We start from the raw sequence: 21,733 nt of genomic DNA on the forward strand, positions 1-21,733 counted from the left end.
GCTAAATGCTGTAGCCTTTTCAGGCACCATATCCTCCACTGTTAGGAGTCTCATCTAGAGTCACCCGTCCTTCCTAGGGCCTCCCTGGAAGGGTTTATTTTAGCTCACACTGGTCTATATGGTAGGGAAGGTGTGGCAGTGGGAACTTGACAAAGCTGGTCACATTGTTTCTGCAGTATTGGAAGCAGAAGGCTGTAAATACTTCTGTCTTTCTCTTTTTTATGCCTATGGAATAGTACTGCTCACATTTGGAGTGCCCACCTCAGTAAACATAATCTAGATAACCTCTCACAGACTTGTCCAGAGTCTTGACTCCCAGGAGATTCTAGATCCTGCCAAGTTGACAAGCACTATTAACTACCATCCTGATCTAACATCTAGAAATGTTCCCCAAGGTCTAGATCAGACTCTGCTGTGGTTGCCTGCATGTCTTCATTCGAAAAACCTTATTCATTCAATGTTGTGCATCTGCATTGAATGTTCCTTCCATATTGTGCTGTGCCCAAACAGACACTTGCACGTGTGGTTATCATGATCTTTCAGCAAATAAAGAAAAGGTTTTCGTATTGGTTTTCTTTGTTGGTATTGGTTTTCTTTGTTGTCTCTGTGTGAGTAAAATTCTCTGAAATGATATTTTGGAAAACCTTGATGAAATACCAGTGATTGACAGGGATGGAAGGCTGGGCTTCCCTACCTGGGTCTTCTCTGTGTTCTGGACTATGAGCTCCAAGTCTGGGACTTGACCTTGAACATGGTAGATGCTCAGAATCTACTGTGCTGATGGCATTGGACAGACAGGGCTGTCTCCCAGAGGAGTGCCTGCATATGGCCATGCAAGTGCTGATAAAACTTTGGCTTCAATAATTATAAATACAACTATAGCATAATTATACAAATTAAAACTCAAAAGAGTGGGGACAAACAGAACATTTTAAATAGCTACAGGAGATCATTTATGCTGCTATGACAATTGTCAGGGTAACTTAAACAACGGACACTTGCGTCTTGTGGTTTTGGAGACCGGAATGTCACAGTCCAAGGACCAGATTTGGTGTATGTGTGGTTTGTCTCCCTGACCTGTCTTTATGAGTGTCCTCACCTGACCTTCCTTTAACACATGGAGCTGAAGGGAGGTTTAGAGGGTAAATCAGATTAGCACCCCACCCTTGTGACTTCATTTAACCTCAATTACTTCCTAAAAGCCCTGTCCCTGAATAGTCACTTGGGAATTAGGGCTTCGATGTATGAATTTTGTGGGGACACAGTTTAGTCCATAGTGATAACCTAACATTATGATGACAGCATTATTGAAAATTTGATTTTTTTTTCCAGTTTTTGGTCTCATTATGATCCAACAGAAGCTGAGAGGTTGCCCTGCACACTGCTCTCATTTGAAACCATGCCCTGCTGTGGTTGGTCGAAGATGATATGGGAGAGAGGGTGTGGGCCAAGGGCGGGGATGATAGTGTTCCAGGGACAACCACGTGGACTGGTCAAACTGTGCCTAGGAAAGTCTGCTCACTCTGGTGTAGTAGCTGCTTCTGTGTGTGCCTGGTTTTGTTTACCTCATCCCCTCCCACCTGTGTGACACAGCCACATTGTGACCTCTAGATGCCTTATGCACTAAAGTGATCAGGGTACTTTCTTTTCATTATGAATGAAAATACACTGAAATAAAAGATTATGTTGAACAAAGTCTGTATCAAACATGAAAACTACAAAAAAATTTGCTCTTGTGTCTGTTGGCATCTGAGGTGATTTGAATATTCTTGCCCAAGGGAGTGGCACTATTAGGAGGTGTGGCCTTGTTGGAGGAAGTGTGTCACTATGGGGGTGGGCTTTGAGACCCTCCTCCTAGCCACATCAGAGGAGAGTTTCTTATTTGCCTCAAATGAAGATGTAGAATGCTCAGCTCCTCCAGCCCCATGTCTGTCTGGATGTTGCCAAACTCCCATCTTGATAATGGACTGAACCTCTGAACCTGTAAGCCAGCCCAGATTAAATGCTGTCCATTATGAGAGTCACTTTGGTCATGGTTTCTGTTTACAGCAGTAAATACCTAAGAAATTGGCACAAGAACCTGGGGTATCGATTGCTGTGATAGACCTGACCATGCTTTTGTTTGGAAGAATGTGGATTTGGGGACTTTGGAAAGCACTGGAATGCTTTAAGTGGAATTTGATGGGCCATCCTAGTAGGAATATGGAAGACTCTGTTGCTGCGAGTGATTTGAACTGTGCAGACCTGGTCGAAGTGAAGAATTTTAATATGTGGCCTACCTGTTTTTGTGGTATTTTGGTGAAGAATGTGGCTGCTTTTTGTCCTTGTCTGAGAGTCTACCCAAGGGACAGGTAAAGAGATTTATATTAATTGCATTGACAAAGGAAGTCTCAAAAAAAAAAAAAAAAAAAAAAAAAAAAAAAAAAAAAAAAAAAGCCTAACAGATTTGATCTCTGGTTTAGTCTTAGGAAGAGCACTCTGATCAAACATAGCAAGGTTAAAAAAATTCTAATGTGTGGTTCAAAGAGTAAATGGGCACCGTGAATTGAAATATAGCAAAATCCGGTGTTTAAGGTGATAAACAGATTACGGGAGTGGTGACCTTGGGGCAACATCCCACCCAGCTAAATTCAGGTCCAGGCATGATTATATAGCCTTTCATTCCAGGAGATAAAGGCAAGCAGATCTCTGAGTTCAAAGCCATCCTGGTACAGAGCAAATTCCAGGAAATAAAAAGCTTAAGTCCAGGTATGGTGGTATACCCATTTAATCCCAGCATTCTAGAGACAGAGCTATGCAGATCTCTGAGTTAAGGTCAGTCTACAGGGTAAGTTACAGGACAGCCAAGCTTGGGCAGTGAAAAAAAACACTGGAAAACAGAAAGCTGGTGATAATGTAATAGAACAATGGGGCCATGTTCCAGCCCCAGCAAGCAACAGAACTTGGCAGCTTTGGCCATATGGCTCTGACTTTAGAGTTCAGAACAGAAGGGACTACTGGGACAATTAATGCTGGTTAGCTGGAGCTAAGAAATTAGTGGTGATTAAGAAGAGACCAGAATCACTGAGGTTAAATATGGGAAATGATTTCTGAGAGCACAAAGAAGCTGTATTCCAGAGATAGTCAAGGTTGTACCTTATGCTGCAGCTGACCTTGGTAATGTGTGAGTCACCCAGGTAGTACTGGTTTTGAAGGCATGAGGGGTCATGGAGAGAAGCTAAGGCTTGGCATTGTGAGAGTCCCTGGAAGGCTATTGGTGAGGATACAACCTCAGTTGTAGTTGATATCTCAGGACTGAAGGGGTCATGCAAAGAAGTTGAGGCTTGGCACCATGAAGGGAGTTTATGAGAGGCTATTTATTGGTGAAGCCTAGTTACAGCAGAAGACCCCAGTGTATTGTAGATTCCAGTACCATGGGATGACCACCAAGAACAGCAGCAGCAGTGGAGTGGAGCCAACCAGAGCCTAGAGTGCTACAGAGGGCAGAGCTGGAGAAGTGACCCAAGCCCTTAGAGGAGCCCAGAAGATTGTGTGTGGGTCCCAGACACTGGAATAAGAATCTGTGAGGTGGAAGTAGCCTTAGAAAACACAAGATGTTAGAGATGCCAGAGTTGGGCGATAACTTCTAAGGAAAGCTGCTAACAGAGAGTGGATCCAGCCCACGAGAAAGAAGTGTGTTTCAGTCAACAAAGATGAAAGGAGTTGGACATTAGACATGGAAATACAGAGTTTGAGTTTGCCCAGCTTCCTTTTCATCTTGCTTTGGACAAGTTTTTCCTTACTATGACGTTTTTGGAATGGTAATGTATATCCTGTGATGTTGGAAATATGTGATCTGCTTTTTGATTTTGATTTTAGAGGGGATTACAATTAAGTGATTGGATGAATCTTAGAAGAGACTTTGAACTTTGAACTTCTATTGAGACTGTTGTAGACTATGGGGACTTTTGAAGTTTGACTAAATGTATTGTGCATTATGTTATGACTAGGTATGGCCCCCATAGACTCTAGTGTTTGAACAAGCCTATGAGGGCCAGAGAGTGGAATATTTTGGTTTGAATATGCTTGACCCAGGGAGTGGTCCAATTAGGGGGTGAGGCCTTGTTAGAGTAGGTGTGTTCTTGTTGGAGTGAGTGTGGCCTTTTAGGAGTAGGTGTGGCCTTGTTGGAGGAAGCGTGTCAATGTAAGGTGGGCTTTGAGACTTACCTCTTAGCTATGTGGGAAACAGTCTTCCCCTGTTTGTCTTGGATAAAGATTAGAAGAACCCTCAGCTCCTCCAGCCCCCTGTGTGCCTGGATGCTACCATGCTCCCATCTTGATAATGGACTGAGCCCCTGAACCTGTAAGCCAGCCCTAACTAAATGTTGTCCTTTATAAGAGTTGCCTTGGTCATGGTTTCTGATTTCAGTAGTAAAACACTAAGATTATCCCTAGCTGAATAGTGTCTACAACACAAGTTTTCTTTGTGTGTTTGGTGATGAACACTGTGTGCATGTGTGTGCATGTATGCACAGTATTACAATGTCGACATAAAATGTCGCTTTAAAAAATCAAAACTAAGCTTTATGGCTGTTTAAAGACAGAATGTCACCAATCCCAGAGTCACAGACTATTGGGGGCAATCCTGTGTCAGCTCTGGGTCACTTGCAATCAGCGGCTTTAGGCTTTGTCCAAGGTTTGCCCATGGGCACGGCTACAGGGACAGTGCCACCTGTCTTCTAGAGGAAAGACATGAGATGTATCTGCCTCTAAGTGCCCTGCAGCTGTGGGTATACGGCACAGGATCTTCAGGATGTGGAGAACACTATTTCTCAAAGAACTGTAGGAGGCTCAGGAGCGTTGGGAGTAATGATCCACCTGCAAGCTGGCAGGAGCGTGGAGGCCACCGCCACCCTCCTTGTTGCAAATGTCCCTTTGAAATATGTTCTAGGCTACAGCTCCTGTCCTATTAATTATGTCACAGACCCAGTAAAGCTGAATAATTAATGATCGTGGGGCACTTGCAGCTATAGCATGTCATGTAAATGTTAAGGAGTACAAATTACTCCGTGCATTAGGTAGATACATTACCTTACATGTATTCCACAGTGTGAAGGTTAATTTCTAGGAGAGCTAATATCTTTCTGTTGGGTTTTCCTCAGAAGGCCGGACTGTCTTAAACACATCTTAGGAGATTTGGATTTCTATATCCATTGAAATACCAATGGCTGGCTGCCACTTGCAGCCATGAAAATGAGGTCACCTACCACAATTTGGTAAGAGTCTTTTGTCTTCTGTTTTTGATTCTTTCTAGCCGAAGGCAATTTGGGCCCAAGGGCAAAGAAGAGGTGAAGATCATTGAGCACCAAATGCAGGCACTCAGGCTGATGCCACACCTGGCCACAGCCCTGGCCCTGACCTTCGCCAGCAGGTGAGATGGCTCTGGGGAGGCATCTCTCCCAGGAAGAGGGGAGGACACAAGACTCATTTTCTACCTGTGAGAAGGGAAGGGCCTTGGTGGGGCGGGGGAATCTGATCCCAGGTTTAAGGAGAAACCCAAAGCTTAACTGAGTGTCCAGATGAGTGGATTCCACAAAGAATTCAAGAAGAGTTCAACCAACGCATTTCCATGGATATTAAAACTATCAGATGGGAGCTGTACCGATGGCTCAGCAGTTAAAAGCATGGCTGATCCTCCAGAGGATATGGGTTTGATTCCCACTACTCACGTGGCAGCTCATAACCATTATGATCTAAGGATACTCTTAGTCAGGGTTTTATTGCTGTGAACAGGCACCATAGCCAAGGCAACTCTTATAAAGGACAGCATTTAATTGGGGCTGGCTTACAGGCTCAGAAGGTCAGTCCATTGTCATCATGGCAGTATCCAGGCAGACATGGGGCTGGAGGAGGTAAGAGTTCAACATCTTTATCAAAGGCAAACAGGAGAAGATTGTTTCCCATATGGCTACAAGAAGGGTCTTAAAGCCCAGCCCCATAGTGACACATTTCCCCCAACAAGGCCACACCTCCTAATAGGAACACTCCCTGGGCCAAGCATATTAACACCACCACATTCCACTCTCTAGCCCTCATAGGCTTATTCAAACACACAAGTCTGTGGGGGCCATATCTGAACAGAGCATAATGCAAAATACATTTAGTCCAACCTCAAAAGTCTCAGTCTATAACATAGTCTGTTAGATCCCAGTTTCAGGGGATCTAATACTCTCTTCTGGCCTCAGTGGTCACAAGGTGCCACATGGTGCATAGAAATGAATGTAGGCAAAACAATAGGACACATAAAATAAAACAAATAAGTAAAAATAATTAAAATAAAAGAGGAAAAAAGTAACAGAGTTGAGCAGTTAAAATACCTTCACCTTCTGGCAAAGCTTCTAAATGAACAGTAAAGCTCTAACTAGATAAAGGTGTGTGTGTGTGTGTGTGTGTGTGTGTGTGTGTGTGTGTGTGTCTATTGGGGGCAGAGGCAGGATGCTGAATAAAATCATGGTTATGGTACTGTAAGTGTACATGCATGCTCTCCTTCACCACAGGCTTTAGAGCATTTTTGCTTTAGATTTATTTATTTTATGTGTGTGACTATTTTGCCTGCGTGTATGTATGTGCACCACCTGTGTGCCTGGTAACCGAGGAGAACTGAAGAGGGCATCTGATACATACATAAGATTGGTGTTGCAGATAGATATTCTGAACCATTATATGGGTACCGGGAACAAACCTGGGTCCTCCGAAAGAGCAGCAAGTGAAATGCTGAGTCACCTTTACAGTCCTCTCCGTGGGCTTTTAATGAAGCCTTTCGGATGCTCTGTCTCCCAGCCCGAGGCAGGGCAGGGTCCTGGTGTGTTTTGTGTCACTGTAGTCCCCACACCCTAAAGACAAGAAACTGAGGTTTCCCTAAAATCACAGAGCCTGAGAGGATGTGGACTGGGAAGAGAACGTCCAGCTTTAGACCTGCCTCCTGTGTTGTTCTTTTCTCTTAAGTGCAAATTCTGCTTCTCAGTGGGGAGCCGCAGTCAGTGCCTGGGGGACTTACAGCCCACATTTTCCAACTTTCCTCAAAAGACTGGGATGTCCTAGCATTGCCACCCTGTTACTGTGATAATCCAGTAACCAAAAGCAAATTGGGAGGAAAAGAGTCACTTGGGTCACATGTCTGTATCCTAATCCATCCTTGAGGTAAATCGAGGCAGAAATTATGGAGCGACACTGATTACTGGCTTGCACCCTCTGGCTTACTCAGCATTTAAAAAAAAGATTTACGTGTTTGTTTGTTTGTTTACTTATTTATTTAATGTGAGTACACTGTAGCTGTCTTCAGACACACCAGAAGAGGGCATCTGATCCCATTACAGATGGTTGTGAGCCACGATGTGGTTGCTGGGAATTGAACTCAGGACCTCTGGAAGAGCAGTCAGGCCTGAGCCATCTCTCCAGCCCTCGGCTTGCTTGCTTCTACAGCCCAGGATCACTTGTTGAGTAGTGGCACCACCCACATTGGGTTATGCCCTCCCACATCAACCATCAATCAAGAAAATGGCCCAAAGACTGGCTTACGGGACAATCTGATGAAGGTATTCTCTCTTCCAAGCTGACTCTATTTGGTATCAAGCTGACAAAAATTAACCAGCGCACAGGATTAAACCATAGGCTCTGCGTGTACTGGGCTAGTGCTGGATTGAGCTACTTTTTTCTGAATTTAGGTAGACTAAAAACACACAAATTGTAGCGTATAGTTTATTGAGTCTGGACTAATATGAATTTCTGGGTAACAAACACTTTAATATAAATTATTTTCATCATTCCAGGAAGCTTCCTGGGTTTCTTAAGGTTGAACCCCACTTCACCACCATAGCTGAGACAATGCACTTTCTGCTTTCTGTTCAGGCCACAATTCTAGCTTTAGGTTTCAAGGTGGGAAATGACAGGTGATTGACACAAATTAATACCCAAACACAGAGTCATTATTGTGTCAGATGTGGTACTTTGTTGTCAAACACATCACCAATCCAGTTGCTCCATGGGCTTCTAAATTCATTATTGTTGCCCACGTGTTGTGTGAATGTGGGCACACGTATATTATGCATATGAGGAGGTCATAGGTCAACCTCAGGGGCTTCCCTTCTTTCAGCTTCTATGGAAGTAAGTAGCACATTCCAGTTCATGGTAGCATGCTTCTCCCCTCCTCCACCCACTTTTCATTTTCCTTCTCCACAAAGGTTATCAAACCTAGCCATGGGATTTGTCTTCCAACTTCCATGAATGCTAACTACTTGTCAGTTGACTTCAGGTTTCAGGGTCTGAGTAACTTAAGGCTCGACTGGTGAGATACTCAGGGCTTTGGGTTCTGCTTGAACAGAGGGGTGGGCCAGGTCTTCAGGAATACAAGCCTGGAGTTGGTCAGCAGGGGAAACAGCTCTTCATCCAGGGTCAGCTGGCCCTGCCTCTCCTCCAGTATCTTGTGACTTCACAGCGGAAAGGCAGGCCGTAGAAGTCAGGTGGGATGGGGTTTCCTTGAGTTATATAATTTGATCCCACAATTTCCTACTTGTGTGACTTGGGATTCTGTCTCAGTTTCTCCATTTATAGAATAGCAGGATCCAGGAGTAAAGAGCTCCTGACTTAGGAGCTTTGGGTAACGATCGCATGGGTGAAGACTTGGATGTGCTCAGAATAAATTACTGGATGCTCAGTGAATTTGGGTAGTGTGGCCACTACCTTCAAGATTCCTCACTTTCCTCTTTGTATCCGAGCATTGTGTTTCATTTATTTCATCATTATTCATAGTTATGGAGTCAACCTTATTGTACATCAACTGGAGAATAGAGAAAACATGGTGCATAGTTTTCAAACTTCCTATTCCCCTAGCCTGCTGAATCCCACTCCTGACTTTGCTCCCCATCATCTCGACTGATCCTCCTTAGCTCCACTTTCTTACCATCCACCTCAAACCTGCACCTATTAAAACTCACCACCAACCAAGAGGATGAAGTTACCTTGTTCAGTGACATCACATTTGGCCAAGGCATTGGTTAGAGTTTTGCATTTAAACCATCCTGATAGTCTGTGAAGGAGAGATTTCATGTTGTGAAGTTCAGAAGTTCCTGGCCAGGGAGGCTGGGGATGGATATCTCCCTTTGGAACCATCTAGTGAGATTTTGCTATGCAAAGAAATCTCCGAGCTTAGAAAGAAACTAACAACTTTTTTTTTTTTTTTTTTTTTTTTTTTACAATCCCATTTGTAGTACACCAGCTCAAAAGCATGTCTGGGTCTGCGTCTGATTTACTCTGACCAAAGGGGCATCTCAAGCATTCTGGGCTGGGTTCCAGACCAGCGGTAGAGGTAGGGGTGTAGAAACACTCATGTGTCTGTCTTTCAGATAGATTTAGTCATTCTCTAGAGAAATCGTCCCACTCCACACCTATGAGGATCCACTTCAGATAACTGCTAATGCATATTCAAGTGCTTATAGTGTTCCATGCCCTGCCTTAAGATTTCTCTTGTACTGACTCTTTCAACATCTCAACAAAGCAGAAGTTTGTTCAGTGTGTGTGTGTGTCTGTCTGTCTGTGTGTGTGTGTGTGTGTGTGTGTGTGTGTGACTTTTATCTCTGTCCACTTTATTTACTTGAAGCAAAGCCTCCCATTGAATAGGGTGCTCACTGTTTGGGCTAGGCAGGCAGGCCAGTAAGTTCTTAGGGATCTGCTGCCTCTGCCTCCAACACTGAGGTTGCAGGCACACATGCTCTTGTTATGTTTTACTTCTTAGCGTGGGTACTGGGGATTCAAGCTAGGGTGTCTGGCCAGCAAGCCCCGTGGATCTGCCTGCCTCTGCACCCAACACTAGCTAGCCATTCCCTTTCTACATATTTATCTGAGAGAAAAGAAGTCATGTGCATAAAGCCATATTTTAAGACATACACATAAAATGTCATAGAGATTTTATCTGTAATAGTTCCAAACAGGAAACAAATGAATTGTTCATCCATAAGCAAACACACAACTGAAGGGTAGTATATGCACTACATGAAATGAAATCCTAATTGTCAGGAGAGAATAGCAGCGACTAATCAGTGCTGTAACAAGGATGAGTCTCAAAGCAAAGCACTAATTGATATAAGGAAGGCACGTCACATGCAGTACAGTCCTACTATAAGTAAGTCTACAATGAGTGGCAAAGAGCATGTCCATGGTGACCGTGGATGGGGCAGGAGGGATAGACAGCAAAAAAAATGAAGGTAGTTTTAGGGTGCGGTTGAAAGTGTTTGGTGGCTTGATAGTCTTGTGAGAATATACAGCCACCAGATCTGTTTAAAGGCTTGTTTCGAATGAATACTAAATTATTCCCCAATAATGTTGATTAAAAAAGCTTTAAGATGAAACCAGCAATGAAGCTTATAACATGTAGAAGCTCTACCTCTCTGTATACATTCTTCTTCTCTTTCTCTCTTCATATATAGGCAATCTGGGTAGTGTAATGGATGGGAAAATGAAATGGAGGTGCTCTATAAAGAAAACATTCCTGCATCGTCTATACAGCGACACAATTTTTGAGTTTTTGAGAGAATGTGATAGTCAAAAAATATATTTTAAGCCCTAGAACAATCATTAAAAATAATGTAGTGTATGCTGGTTAATTGCCCAGATCAGACTGTCCTGTGGGGCACTGTGATGACTAATGTGGAAGGGTGTAGCTCACTGTGGGCGGCGTCACCCCCTGGGCAGCCTCTCCTGCATTATATAAGAAGAGTGGCTGAGCAGTGACAGGTGAGCACCAGTACACAGCTTCCCCCACGGTTTTTCTGCTCCAGGTTCCCGCTTGGAGTCCCTGCTCTGACTCACAAGATGATGGGTTGTTATCTGGAAGTGTTAGCCAAGTAAACCCTTTCTTCCCCAAGTTACTTTTGGTCATAGTGTTCATCTCAGCAGCAGAAAGCAAACTAGAACATAGTCTAAAAGTTAGTAGTGGATATTTAGTTTCTCTTCAGAGCATACAATCCCCCCTTTAAAATTTAATGAATAAAGACAACACTAATTAATAACCCAAACTGGACAGGGATGCCATGTGGTCATACTTCGAGCTTTAAATCCTAAGACTATTCTTAGCATATTGGCCACCCTTGACTTTAATGCCCATGTCTAAGGCTTTTTCTGTGTCATAGAGTTTGACTGAATAAAGAGAATTCAGCCAAGATTAATACTGAGCATTAGTTATACAGTAACTTGGTTTTAATTCTTTTTTATTTTTTATATTTATTCTTTTTATTTTTTACTTATTCACTTTACATCCCTCCCTTGCCCTTCCCTGTCACCTCCTCCTCCCACAATCCTTCTTTCCATCCATCCTCCCTTGCCCTCTGAGCAGGTAGGGACCCCCTGAGTATCCTCCCACTCTGGCACATCAAGTTTCTGTGGGGCTAGGTGTATCCTCTCCCACTGAGGTCAGACAGACAGTCCAGCTAGAAAAAGACATCCCATGTACAAGCAACAGCTTTTGGGATGGACTTTGTTCCACTTGTTCAGACCCACAGGAAGACCAAGCTGCACATCTGCTGCACACGTGCGGGAGGCCGAGGTCCAGCCTGGGTATGTTCTTTAGTTGGTGGTTCAGTCTCTGAGAGCCCCAAGGATCCAGGTTTGTTAACTCCGTTGGTCTTCTTGTGGCGTTCCTATCTCCTTAGAGGCTGCAATCCTTCCTTCTGTTATTCCTAAGAGTCCCCAAACTGTTTGGCTGTGGGTGTCTGCATCTGTCGGAGTCAGCTGCTGGGCAGTAACTTGTTTCTTGTTTTTTTTTTTTAAGAAACTGAAGATAAGACCACAGTGAAGATATTCAAATAAGAGTGAGAAAGAAAGCCTGGCCTTCTTTAACTATGGGCCTTTGAGGAGACAGGAGGACACATTGTGGGAGACCAACAAACATGGCAGTGTATAGTATGCGTACCCACAGATGGCTGAATAGTAAAAGAAACTGGTAAAAGAAAAAAAAGCATTTTAAAGATGGAATTAGTCCTAGTCTGCATTAGCTTCTGGCCACTGCTCTGTATCTCCGGGAATCTATTCCAATGCCCAGTGGATGCCTAGAGCCATGAATGATAGCAAACTCTACAGATACTATGTTTCTCTATAAAATTATATTTTTCTATAATGCCTCTGATAAATTTATGTAATTAATAAAATTAGGTAAGAAATTAACCACAATAGCTAATAATGAAATAATATAGTTATAACTATGTATTGTAAAGATGTTCTGTGGGTACGATCAATGTCTTTCAAAATGTCTGGTTATACAGGACCTGCAGTTCTTACAGTGTGAGTTGGTCCAGTGCCTGTGAGGTGAGCAGGTGAGAGGAATGACACAGGCATTGCATACAGTGTCGGGCTTCCACGCAAAGGTTACCTGCATATAATCATGCGCCCAGGACAACAGGCAACTGGATAACTAAGACTCCTACAAGCCTCTAGGGCGTGGTTGGGATGGTTACAGTATAGGCAGTGTGTGAGAGGTCATTTGTGTTCCAGATAAGCTGTAGAGAGATGCTAGGAGGTCTTAGCTGCCCAGGTTTTAGCTATTCAGTTTAAAACTTAGACTGTTTGTTTTTGGAATCGTCCACTGAATATTTTCAGATCCTAGTTGACCACTTAAGTCAGACTTTGGAAGGCACTGCTGTGATCCATAGATCTGGTGGGATAACATAGCACGGAGCTGTGTTTTAAAGTTCTGGGAGCTGGAAATGCTTAAAATCGGGGAATCAGCAAGTCTACCTTTCTTCAGAGGGCTCTAGGGAGGACCCACATCCTTGAGCTTTGTAAAGCTTCTTGGGGATACCTCATTACTTGTCCTGGCCCCTCCTTCCATCTTCAAAGCTAGCGATGCCCACTTGCTTCCTAATGCTGCATCTCTGACTCTTCCATCCTTTTCTCTGTCTGAATCCCTCTCATACACAAATACTTCTGTTGACGTTAGTCCAAGCAGTGTACCCCAGGTCTCTAGTCACATCTCCCAAGTCCCCTTTGCCATACGAGATGCCATATGCACAGGTTCCAGAGGTAGGCATATGCCCTTCTTTGGGGATCATTACTTTGCTATACAATCCATTCCAAAATTCCAGTAGCCGGGGACTTTAAATAAATAGCAAATTCACAAGGTATGCTAAACTTTTGAAAATAATGTGGGACCAGAAAGAGTGGAAAAGAGACAAGCATGGTGCAGAGAGGGAGGCCAGTGTTGGCAATGGAGCTTAGGAACTCCCTGCAGAAAGGCAGACATGGGCAGAAAGTGAAGGAGAGCCTTCGAATGGGGAGAGTGATGTAGAAGAGACTGGTGGTTGCAGGCTTAGAGGCAGTACCGGGAGACAGTTTGATAAAGGATCCTGGGTAATAACTGGGGCTCATGGATGCTTGTTCCGCATGGGTTTGACACACTACCACACCCACCACACGTCTCTACTTTGTCTTCCAGGCATGCAGGCTACATCCTGGATGAAGACATTTTCCAGGGAAGGGAGCTCATCAACAGACGCTCGCTACAGGCATTGATGGCTGGGCTGAAAGCCTATAGTACTTGGGAGACTGTCAGATGCCTACAGGACTGTCGTGAATGCACCGGAGGCATGGTGAGCTCCTAAGATAGCAGGCCTGCCCTGTGGTCACCAGATCTGCAGGGTTCTGTGCCATACAGCGGGCATGGCAGAGTGGGATGTGTTGGACAGAGAAAGTCTTTGAATCTTAAGGACACTGTCACTGCCCTCACACTCTGGGTACTTATTAGCCTGTGACCTGTGCTTATCCTCTTAGATGGTTGTTGTCAGCACTGATGTGGAAATGCTTGGCATACAATAGCTGGCCATGAAGATCACTGAACTTGAAGGTTGTAGTTGAACTTGAAGGTTGTAGTTGACAGGATAGGAAATGGCCACTGGAGATTCAGATAATCAAAGCTCTGCCCCAGGATTAAGTCCCATGGGTAGAGCACAGGAAATGACTCTATAAGTTTCCAGCTCTGGGAAGAAGGCAGAGGCAGATCATTTACAGGCTGCAGCGGTGTCTCCAGCTTCAGGTCTCAGCCTGGAATGTACTGTGAGGGAGTGTGGGTGAGAAAGTGCAATGTGAGTCTCTGGGAGTTGAGGGGGCTCAGAGAACAGCTGTGCTGTGTTGCTTGTTCCTGGGATCTGGTCATCCCAGATAGGCATGGAAGATGGACCAAAGAAACGGTTCTGCCCAAGTCCAGCTCGGTGAGCCAGCAAGTGAGTTTGTTATGGTTATCTAGACGAGCATGGGTGGCAAAGTCATCCACGTCACTGAGAAGCTCATCACTGGATTACAGATGTATGCTAACTTGCCTGGCATTTGTGTTAGTTCTGAGATTTGAGTTCAGGTCTTCATGCCTACACAGAAAGTGTGTTACCAATTCATCCCCTAGCCCCACAGTAATGTTTATTCTTTACAAAATTCTTGCTAATTGATTAACCTTTGCTTATGTCTTGGTGTATTTCTCTCCATCCCTCTTCTGCCCTCCATGACCATCCATTTCTCAGCTGTGGGTGGCATCCATGAAAGTTGGATCTCTGGGGTTCCCCGTGCAGTTTTCATGCTATCCTCTCCAAAAAGTCTCCTCTCCCGGCAACTTCCTCTCTAAACTTTGGAGCCGAAATCTTGTGAGTTGTGTAACTTTTGTTCACTTTTTGGGCCTGGCAAGTTTCGGAGCTTCTGGGTCTTATGAAGTCCTTTCTCGATGAAGGACTGTTCAGTTTGGAGAATCATTTAGATAGCATGGGGTCTGTATCAGGTTCTCCCACAGTTCTGAGAGCTGAGTAGAATTCAAGAAAACTGTGTTAGACAAAGCCAGTGAGAAACTAGACCCAATATTGTGTGCATGTGTGTGTGGGGGGGGTATGTGAATGTGGTATTGTGGATCTGTGACTTGGTGGTGGTGGCAGAAATCAGGGGTTCAGCCCAAATGGAAACACACTATCGATAACCCCCAGAAATGTAACATTTCAGCCACACATCGACTGAATTCAACAGCTCCTGCAGCTCCCAAAGGACACTTTTTAGAAAAGATGGGCTGGGGGACCTCTCTTGGACCTTTGTTCTAAATTTGATGCTGAATTTAGTTGAATATTGCCTAAAATACCTGTATCTAAAAAGAAGGAAGAAAATGTTTAATAGAGAAAGGGCCAAGATAAAGACAAGGACAGTTCTAGACAATGGAAGGAAAGGATGTTGGGAGTGCTCTTCTCTGGAGTTGGGGAACCCTGTGGAGAGATAAATGGAAGAGGGCAGAGCTGTTGGCAGAGCTGAGGGGCTTCTCTCAAGAGCGGTTTGCTGGCTTGTCAGAAAGCCAGAGAAGCCAAGTAGAAATGTACCCTGGATGGTGGGGGTGGTGGAAGATACATGCATGTCTTCCCTGCAGGATGCTTTGTGGGAGACCCCTGGGAAAGGGTGAATGAAGAACAGTGAGCTCTGACATTGGAGTACTCATGTGCCAGATCCTCCAAGGTAGCCAGGGCAGTGGATTGTTCTGACGTCTCTTAGAGACCCAACAAATCCAAAGACTGCTTCTCCCATCGGAGCTTGCGTTTCCTTCAGATAGGACGATGGTAGTAGCTTCTGGGGATAGAACTCTGGATTCTATCTAGAGTAAGGCTGGGATGGTGAGGCACAGCTGGAATCTAAGATGGCTTAGAAAGTGTCTCTCTGAGAGACACCTCAAACCCAAGGCCTCCTCATCCACCCGTGAGTCCTGTCATTCTGCATTCCTCCTTTGCCCATCCTCTCTATTGTCTCTTGAATGTAGTTTTGTTTCCACTAAAACTCGTTGGGCCTTGGCTCCCTAATGCATTGGGATCAAAGTGACTGAGCTGTTGAGAACATTTGGGTTCATGAAAGCTTTTCTTGATGAGATAACTTAGCTCTCCTAGGAAACAGGAGGTACAGATGAAAATTGTAAGCTCTGAATCATGGCTTGGTCTTTCTGGCTACTGACTCCTCTCCCTCCATTCTGAAGCTGTCTAAGAGCCTATTTAGGAATTATCTCATGAAGACAAAGGATGCTTTGATGGTCAGGAAATCTCATGGAATTTAGGATATTTGCCTCAAGAAGGCCAACTGTTTAGGAAATCACAGGTTTTAGGGGACTCGTGCAATGAGCTGGAGGTAGAAAGCCAGTATTCACTTGTCTCATTACTACAGGGGCTCTGGACTAGGACCAGGGGCAACAGCAAACTAAATGTGTATTTCTAGGGTGTGCAGCATGCAAAATGGCTAAGGACTAAGCAGTGACCAACTGATAGACGGGTAGACAGATGGACTGATGGACAGAGGGGAGTGAGTAATAAAAGGGGTGATTGGGTGTCCTGTGTGTCCAATTTCTCTCATTCTTAGAACTTTATAAAACTTGTCCCCTTTGACCTTTGTGTGCGTAGTTGTTATTTTACTTCAGATACTTAAGGAATTTCGGAGTGTGTGTGTTTGTTCATGTGTGTGCTTGTAGAAGCTACTGGTTGATGTTGGCTGTCCTCCTCAACCCCTCCCCTCCCCTTTTGTTGGTTGAATTTTCTTTTGACGCTTTTGTATATGGCTATGACGCATTTAAATATTCTTACTCTTGCCATGTTCTATCGCCCTCCCATTACTGTTCCTTTTGTGTCTTTCCTACAAACCCCTTTTCTACATTTATCTTTTACTCTGTGACCCACTGAGCTTAAGCAAGGCTACCTCTAACTATCCTTTGGAGTCCTGAGGGTGTACAACTAAAGGCCACAATTTCTTCTTCTCCAACATCCACCAACAGCCAATAGTTCCTCAGGGAGGGGGAGGGGCTCTGAGTTCTTCCCTCTATGGATGACTGCCAAAAAGCCCAGCTTTGTTCAGGGACATTGCGGGTGATCTCCACTGCCGTGCATTCATGAATTCTGTGTCCCACTCAGAAAACAGTATTTTGTAGTCCTTCTTACCAATACCTGGCTCTTATATTCTTTCTACCACACCTTCTGGATAGTCCCTGAGCCTGAATAAATGATATAAATATTTATGGCTGCATGCTCATCGGTCATGGCTAGAGCAGCCATGAGTCTCCTTCACTGCAAAGAGAAGCTTCTCTGATCCAGGCTCAGAGTAGTATGTGTCAATATGTATAAATGCAAATATTTAGAAGATACCATTATGTGATGTCAACTTATGAAAACAGCAGTAGTGGATCCTCCCATCTCTGACCCAGGGCCTATAGACCTCCTAGGCACGAGCTTTTGTACAGGTTTAAAGTACCAATCGTGAATTCTCTTCTGTGGCCTTAAATCTATTCAGGTATCTTCATTTACCCCTGTGACAGTCACGCCCCTAATGCTTCAGTGATTGCACTGTGCATGGCAGGCTGGAATTATGGCTTCGGCTTTTCTCCCCTGGAAGCTTCCAACACCTTCCAGCAGACAGCAAGTATGCTAGTCAGGAGAAAGGGGCTTCCAGTTCAGTTCTAGCTTCATTTCTCTATGTCCTGTCACCAACGTGTGTCCCACCTCATTTCTGGAGACTGGATCTCTCTCTGAACATAGAGATCACTGATTTGGTAGGCAGGTTGGTCAGTAAAGTCCAGAAATCCACTCGCCTCTTCAGAGCTGGGATCACAGGTACATGTCACCACACACAGCCACACCTGCCTCACCTCTCCAGGGCTGGGATCACAGGTGCAGTCACCACACACAGCCACATCTGCCTCACCTCTCCAGGGCTGGAATCACAGGTGCAGTCACCACACAGCCACACCTGCCTCACCTCTCCAGGGCTGGGATCACAGGTGCAGTCACCACGCACAGCTTTCTGCCTGGGTGATGGAGATCTAAAGTCAGGTTCTCATGCTTGGACAGCAGACACTTTACTGACTGAGTCATCATGACTTTTATAGAGAAATCACCAGCGTTGGCCTTATGTTAGCCATATTCAGAGCACGAATGCCCCACTGGCAGCTCATTTGAGGGGGATGACAAATGTGATGTCATGTCTAGTATGGAAGCAGGAAACTTGAGGAGGAAAAATCACAGTGTGCTAAGTATAAACCTTTCTGGCAATAGACTTGCTTCTTCGCTCTTACCACAAGCAGTCCTCCTAACCTATGAGCCCCCCCCCCCCCCAACTGCTGGCTTTCGTGTTTGCCACTATTACCTAGCATGGCTGTCATCTAGGGAAGGCATGCTATTTCCTCAGTGAAGCAATTTTAAAACCACACGCATTATGTTTCTTTTCCCAATTGCAAAAGCAATGCATACGTACTGTATACCCACTGTAGAAGCTTTTGAAAATATAAAAACGCGCAAGGAAGGAAGGAAGGAGATAGACGCTACACCTGGGCTTCTAGGCAATGACTAGTTTCTGAGCCATTCTTCCTACGCAGTGCATGTGTTTAAAGTTTTATAAGTTTTCCCTCTGAGACAGTGAGGACGATGCTTCAATTCTCATTTCTGCGGCAGTGGTAGTGTCTGGTCCCACTTATGATGTATGTGCAACAGTGCAACATAATTTAACTAACCAACTATGGCGGTTTGAAGACTTGGCCACGGGAAGTGCTACTATTAGGAGGTGTGGCCTTGTCGGAGGAAGTACGTCACTGTGGAGGCGTGCTTTGAGAGCCCCTACAGCTCAAGCTGCAGAAAAGCTAGTCTTCCTCTAGCGGCCTTCAGATCAAGGTCCAGAGCTCTCAGCTCCTTCTCCAACACTATGTTTGCCTGGTTCCTGCCATGGTGACAATGGACTGAACCTCCGAAACTGTAAGCCAGCCCTAATTAAATGTTGTCTATTATCAGAGTTGCCTTGGTTGTGGTGTCTCTTCACAGCAATGGAAATCCTAACTAAAATACCAACCTCCAGTTATATAACAATTTATTATAAAAATATTCTAACCCTAACTTTGGTGCTGATTTTTGTGCATATTCTGCATTTTGTGGAATACATATTTAAATAATATTGAGACTGAACAAAGGTTATATCAATTTCTTCTCCTAGCAGTAATCAAACACCAAAGCATAATAGTTTCTAGACCAGTGGCTTTCAAGTTCTCTGGATCATGACCCTAAATAAAATACAGTTTTCATTATAATCCAGAAATTCCACACATACATACCTGAAAACTGAAAAAAAATGGAAAATTTCATGTAATAACACTGGCCTTCCCATCCTGACGTGTTCTGGTTTTTTAATTAAAAAAAAGCATGTCACCATGCATTACCTTGACTTCATGACCTGCGAGTGTCATAGCTTGCTGTTTGCTGAACCCAGCCAGGGTCACTGATCAAACCCCAGAGTCTTACTCTAGGTAGCTGGGGCTTCAGCACAGAGTGTATCCAGGAAGCTACAATGTTGGAGGATACATTGTCTAGTCCAGGCTGTGGGATGGGAGAGGGACTGGAAGTTTTCTAATTTCATCCCTTAGTATTTTTATTTGAAAATAAAAATACTAAGTATTAGTATTTTGTATTTGAAAGTCAGGAAGAATGAGAGCCCCAATTATCTCTTGAGAGCCAACATACGTAGTAACCATTTCCCCCTGCCTGTCTGGGTGAAGCATCTCACCCCTGCTGCTTTTGAGGATTCCTGCAGGAGCCTTGAAATCCTCAGACTTCTTTGGTCTACACATGGATTTCCTTAACCCGCAATGGCTCACTTTAATTACGTAAACACTCTATGTTGGGAATTATTGAGAAAGTCATGGACTGGTTGTTTTTATAGCGTTTTTGTTAGTGTTTGCTTTTTTGGGGAGGGTGGTGACAGGGTACATCTTGTAAGAGCAGTATCTTGCTGCTTTAAGAACCTTCTCAATGAAGCTGATGAATGCAGGGTGCAGGCAGAAGTGGAACTTGGAAATTTCGTCATTTCTAATCCTTGGCTTCCAGGCTCTGATTTCTCTGACTAGCTTCATTGTGCAACGTTGTTGGTCACTTGTGGTGTGCAAAGCCCAGGATGCACGGCTTTCATACAAAGAAGGAAAACGCGTGTTTCCCACGTGTATCATTTCACAGTCATGCTGTTTGGAATTGTCACAGTTAAGTTCATGTGAGCACATCCTAACCCTAATGGCTAAGCATGATTGTGAAGTAAGGACACACTCACTGTTAGGTGGTAACCCTAGGGTACAGATTCTTGTCCAGAAGGTGGTGCGAAGCAGGCTTTGTGCACTGTAAGTTGCATTCGGAGACTCAGAGACTTTAGTCCTAGGATCATTAGGGGATTTCTAGCTGTGTTTGACTAACAGGCAACAGATTTGCCTTCATGACCTAAACAGCAACAAAAGGTCAATACGTATACACTGAGTTGTTTGAAAGTCACTGGACATCAGACAAGTAAGAGTCAGTGACCTTCAACCCACACAAGCCTTACAACTGTCCCAATTCTCTGCCTTGAGAGTGTTTTTGGATTGTGCCTAAGGAAGGGAAACCAAGGCAGAGCCCCGTGAACTCCCTGTGTTCAGTATGTGGGGCCGAAAGTCCAAGGAGACCAAAGCATGGGAATTTACAGGACTGGCAAATGAACCAGACAAGAGCTCAGGTCTACAGCAGGGTCCCGTAAAGAGTCACTGACACCTCTTGCATGCCTATGGACTACATCTGCCACTCCTCCTAAGGCCCCAACAACACAGCCGAGTATGATTTTCCCACAGTTCACCCTGGGGACCAGTGAGTTTATTGGGATTACTCATGGAGCATGGGTGAGGTTACAGGAGTATGACCAGCTCCAATCAACCATAGGGGAAAGTCTCTGCCCAGTACAGATGATGATCACATATATGAAGAGCTGCACCTTCATGCCCTAGTGCTCAACCCCAAGCCACATCCAGTGAAGACAAAACTGCGTGCAAACCGCCGGGGTGTCTGGAGGAGGGTCCAGTGGCCTTTCCTACGCACTGCCTCCTCTGAGGGAATGTTAACAGTCTTCAGGCATGATAGGGACAGGCTCTCTGCTGGCCTCTGGATGCTGGTGGCAGTTTAGCTCCTTCCGAGTGTGAGCCTCAAAGCTGAGCAAAGAATCTCTCAGAAGCATCAGAGCAACAGCGCTCAGCGGACACACGGCACTGGGAGTGATTGTTTTCTCCACCTTTAAAAAGTAATGCTCCATATGAAAGAATTACTTGTAAAACTGACAGCAGGCTTGTCGCTGGGGGCAAGGCAAGTCAGAGGATATAGAAAATCATTTTCAAAGTTCCCAGTGGGGCAAAGTCAACCTACACTTAAACATCTAAAAGAATTATGTTTCGAAAACAAAGGCGGAGTAAAGACGCACCACCATTGCAAAAGTTAAAAGACTTCATCCCTGACGGGCTTCTGCTGTAGGATACAATAAGAGTAATTCTTGGGTAGGAGGAGAAGGCTCCCAGAATGAAAAGTATGACATTAGTAACTGCACGGAGAAACAGGCGATGTGTTTTCTCAGTATTGAAATCGAACACGCACCTGCGTTTTGGAAACAGGGTCTCACTGTGTAGCCCCCGACTAGTCCCATCCACCAAGCACCAAGTCACAGGCATGCACCTCTCTGCCCAGCTCAAGTGTCTTTGATGAATATTACCTAAACAAACGTGATAACCATGTAGCCCGAGGCCGAGCTGTGGCTGCTGTGCTTCCATTCCCAGACTTTTGGCTGGAACCAAGTGTGACGCATGAAAGGAGAACAAAGCGCAGAGGGAAGAGACGATCTCAACTACTGAAAGGTCTCAGGCTGCACACACGGCCACGTCACAGCACTTGGAAGT

General features: G+C 44.6%; 1 protein-coding gene across 1 annotated transcript in view; it reads left to right on the plus strand.

Moving 5' to 3' along the window:
* Positions 1-21,733, plus strand: part of ACOXL (acyl-CoA oxidase like) — a gene marked incomplete at both ends in the record, with an annotated part of 267,586 nt that overhangs the window by 107,354 nt on the left and 138,499 nt on the right. Inside the window, 2 exons of the mRNA XM_080931609.1 lie at positions 5,294-5,410; positions 13,460-13,613. Of these exons, the coding sequence (XP_080787735.1) occupies positions 5,294-5,410; positions 13,460-13,613 (271 nt within the window). The remainder of the gene's footprint in view (positions 1-5,293; positions 5,411-13,459; positions 13,614-21,733) is intronic.

This window comes from Micromys minutus (assembly GCF_963924665.1).
Source record: "Micromys minutus genome assembly, chromosome: 17".
In the NCBI taxonomy this organism is placed as follows: domain Eukaryota; kingdom Metazoa; phylum Chordata; class Mammalia; order Rodentia; family Muridae; genus Micromys; species Micromys minutus.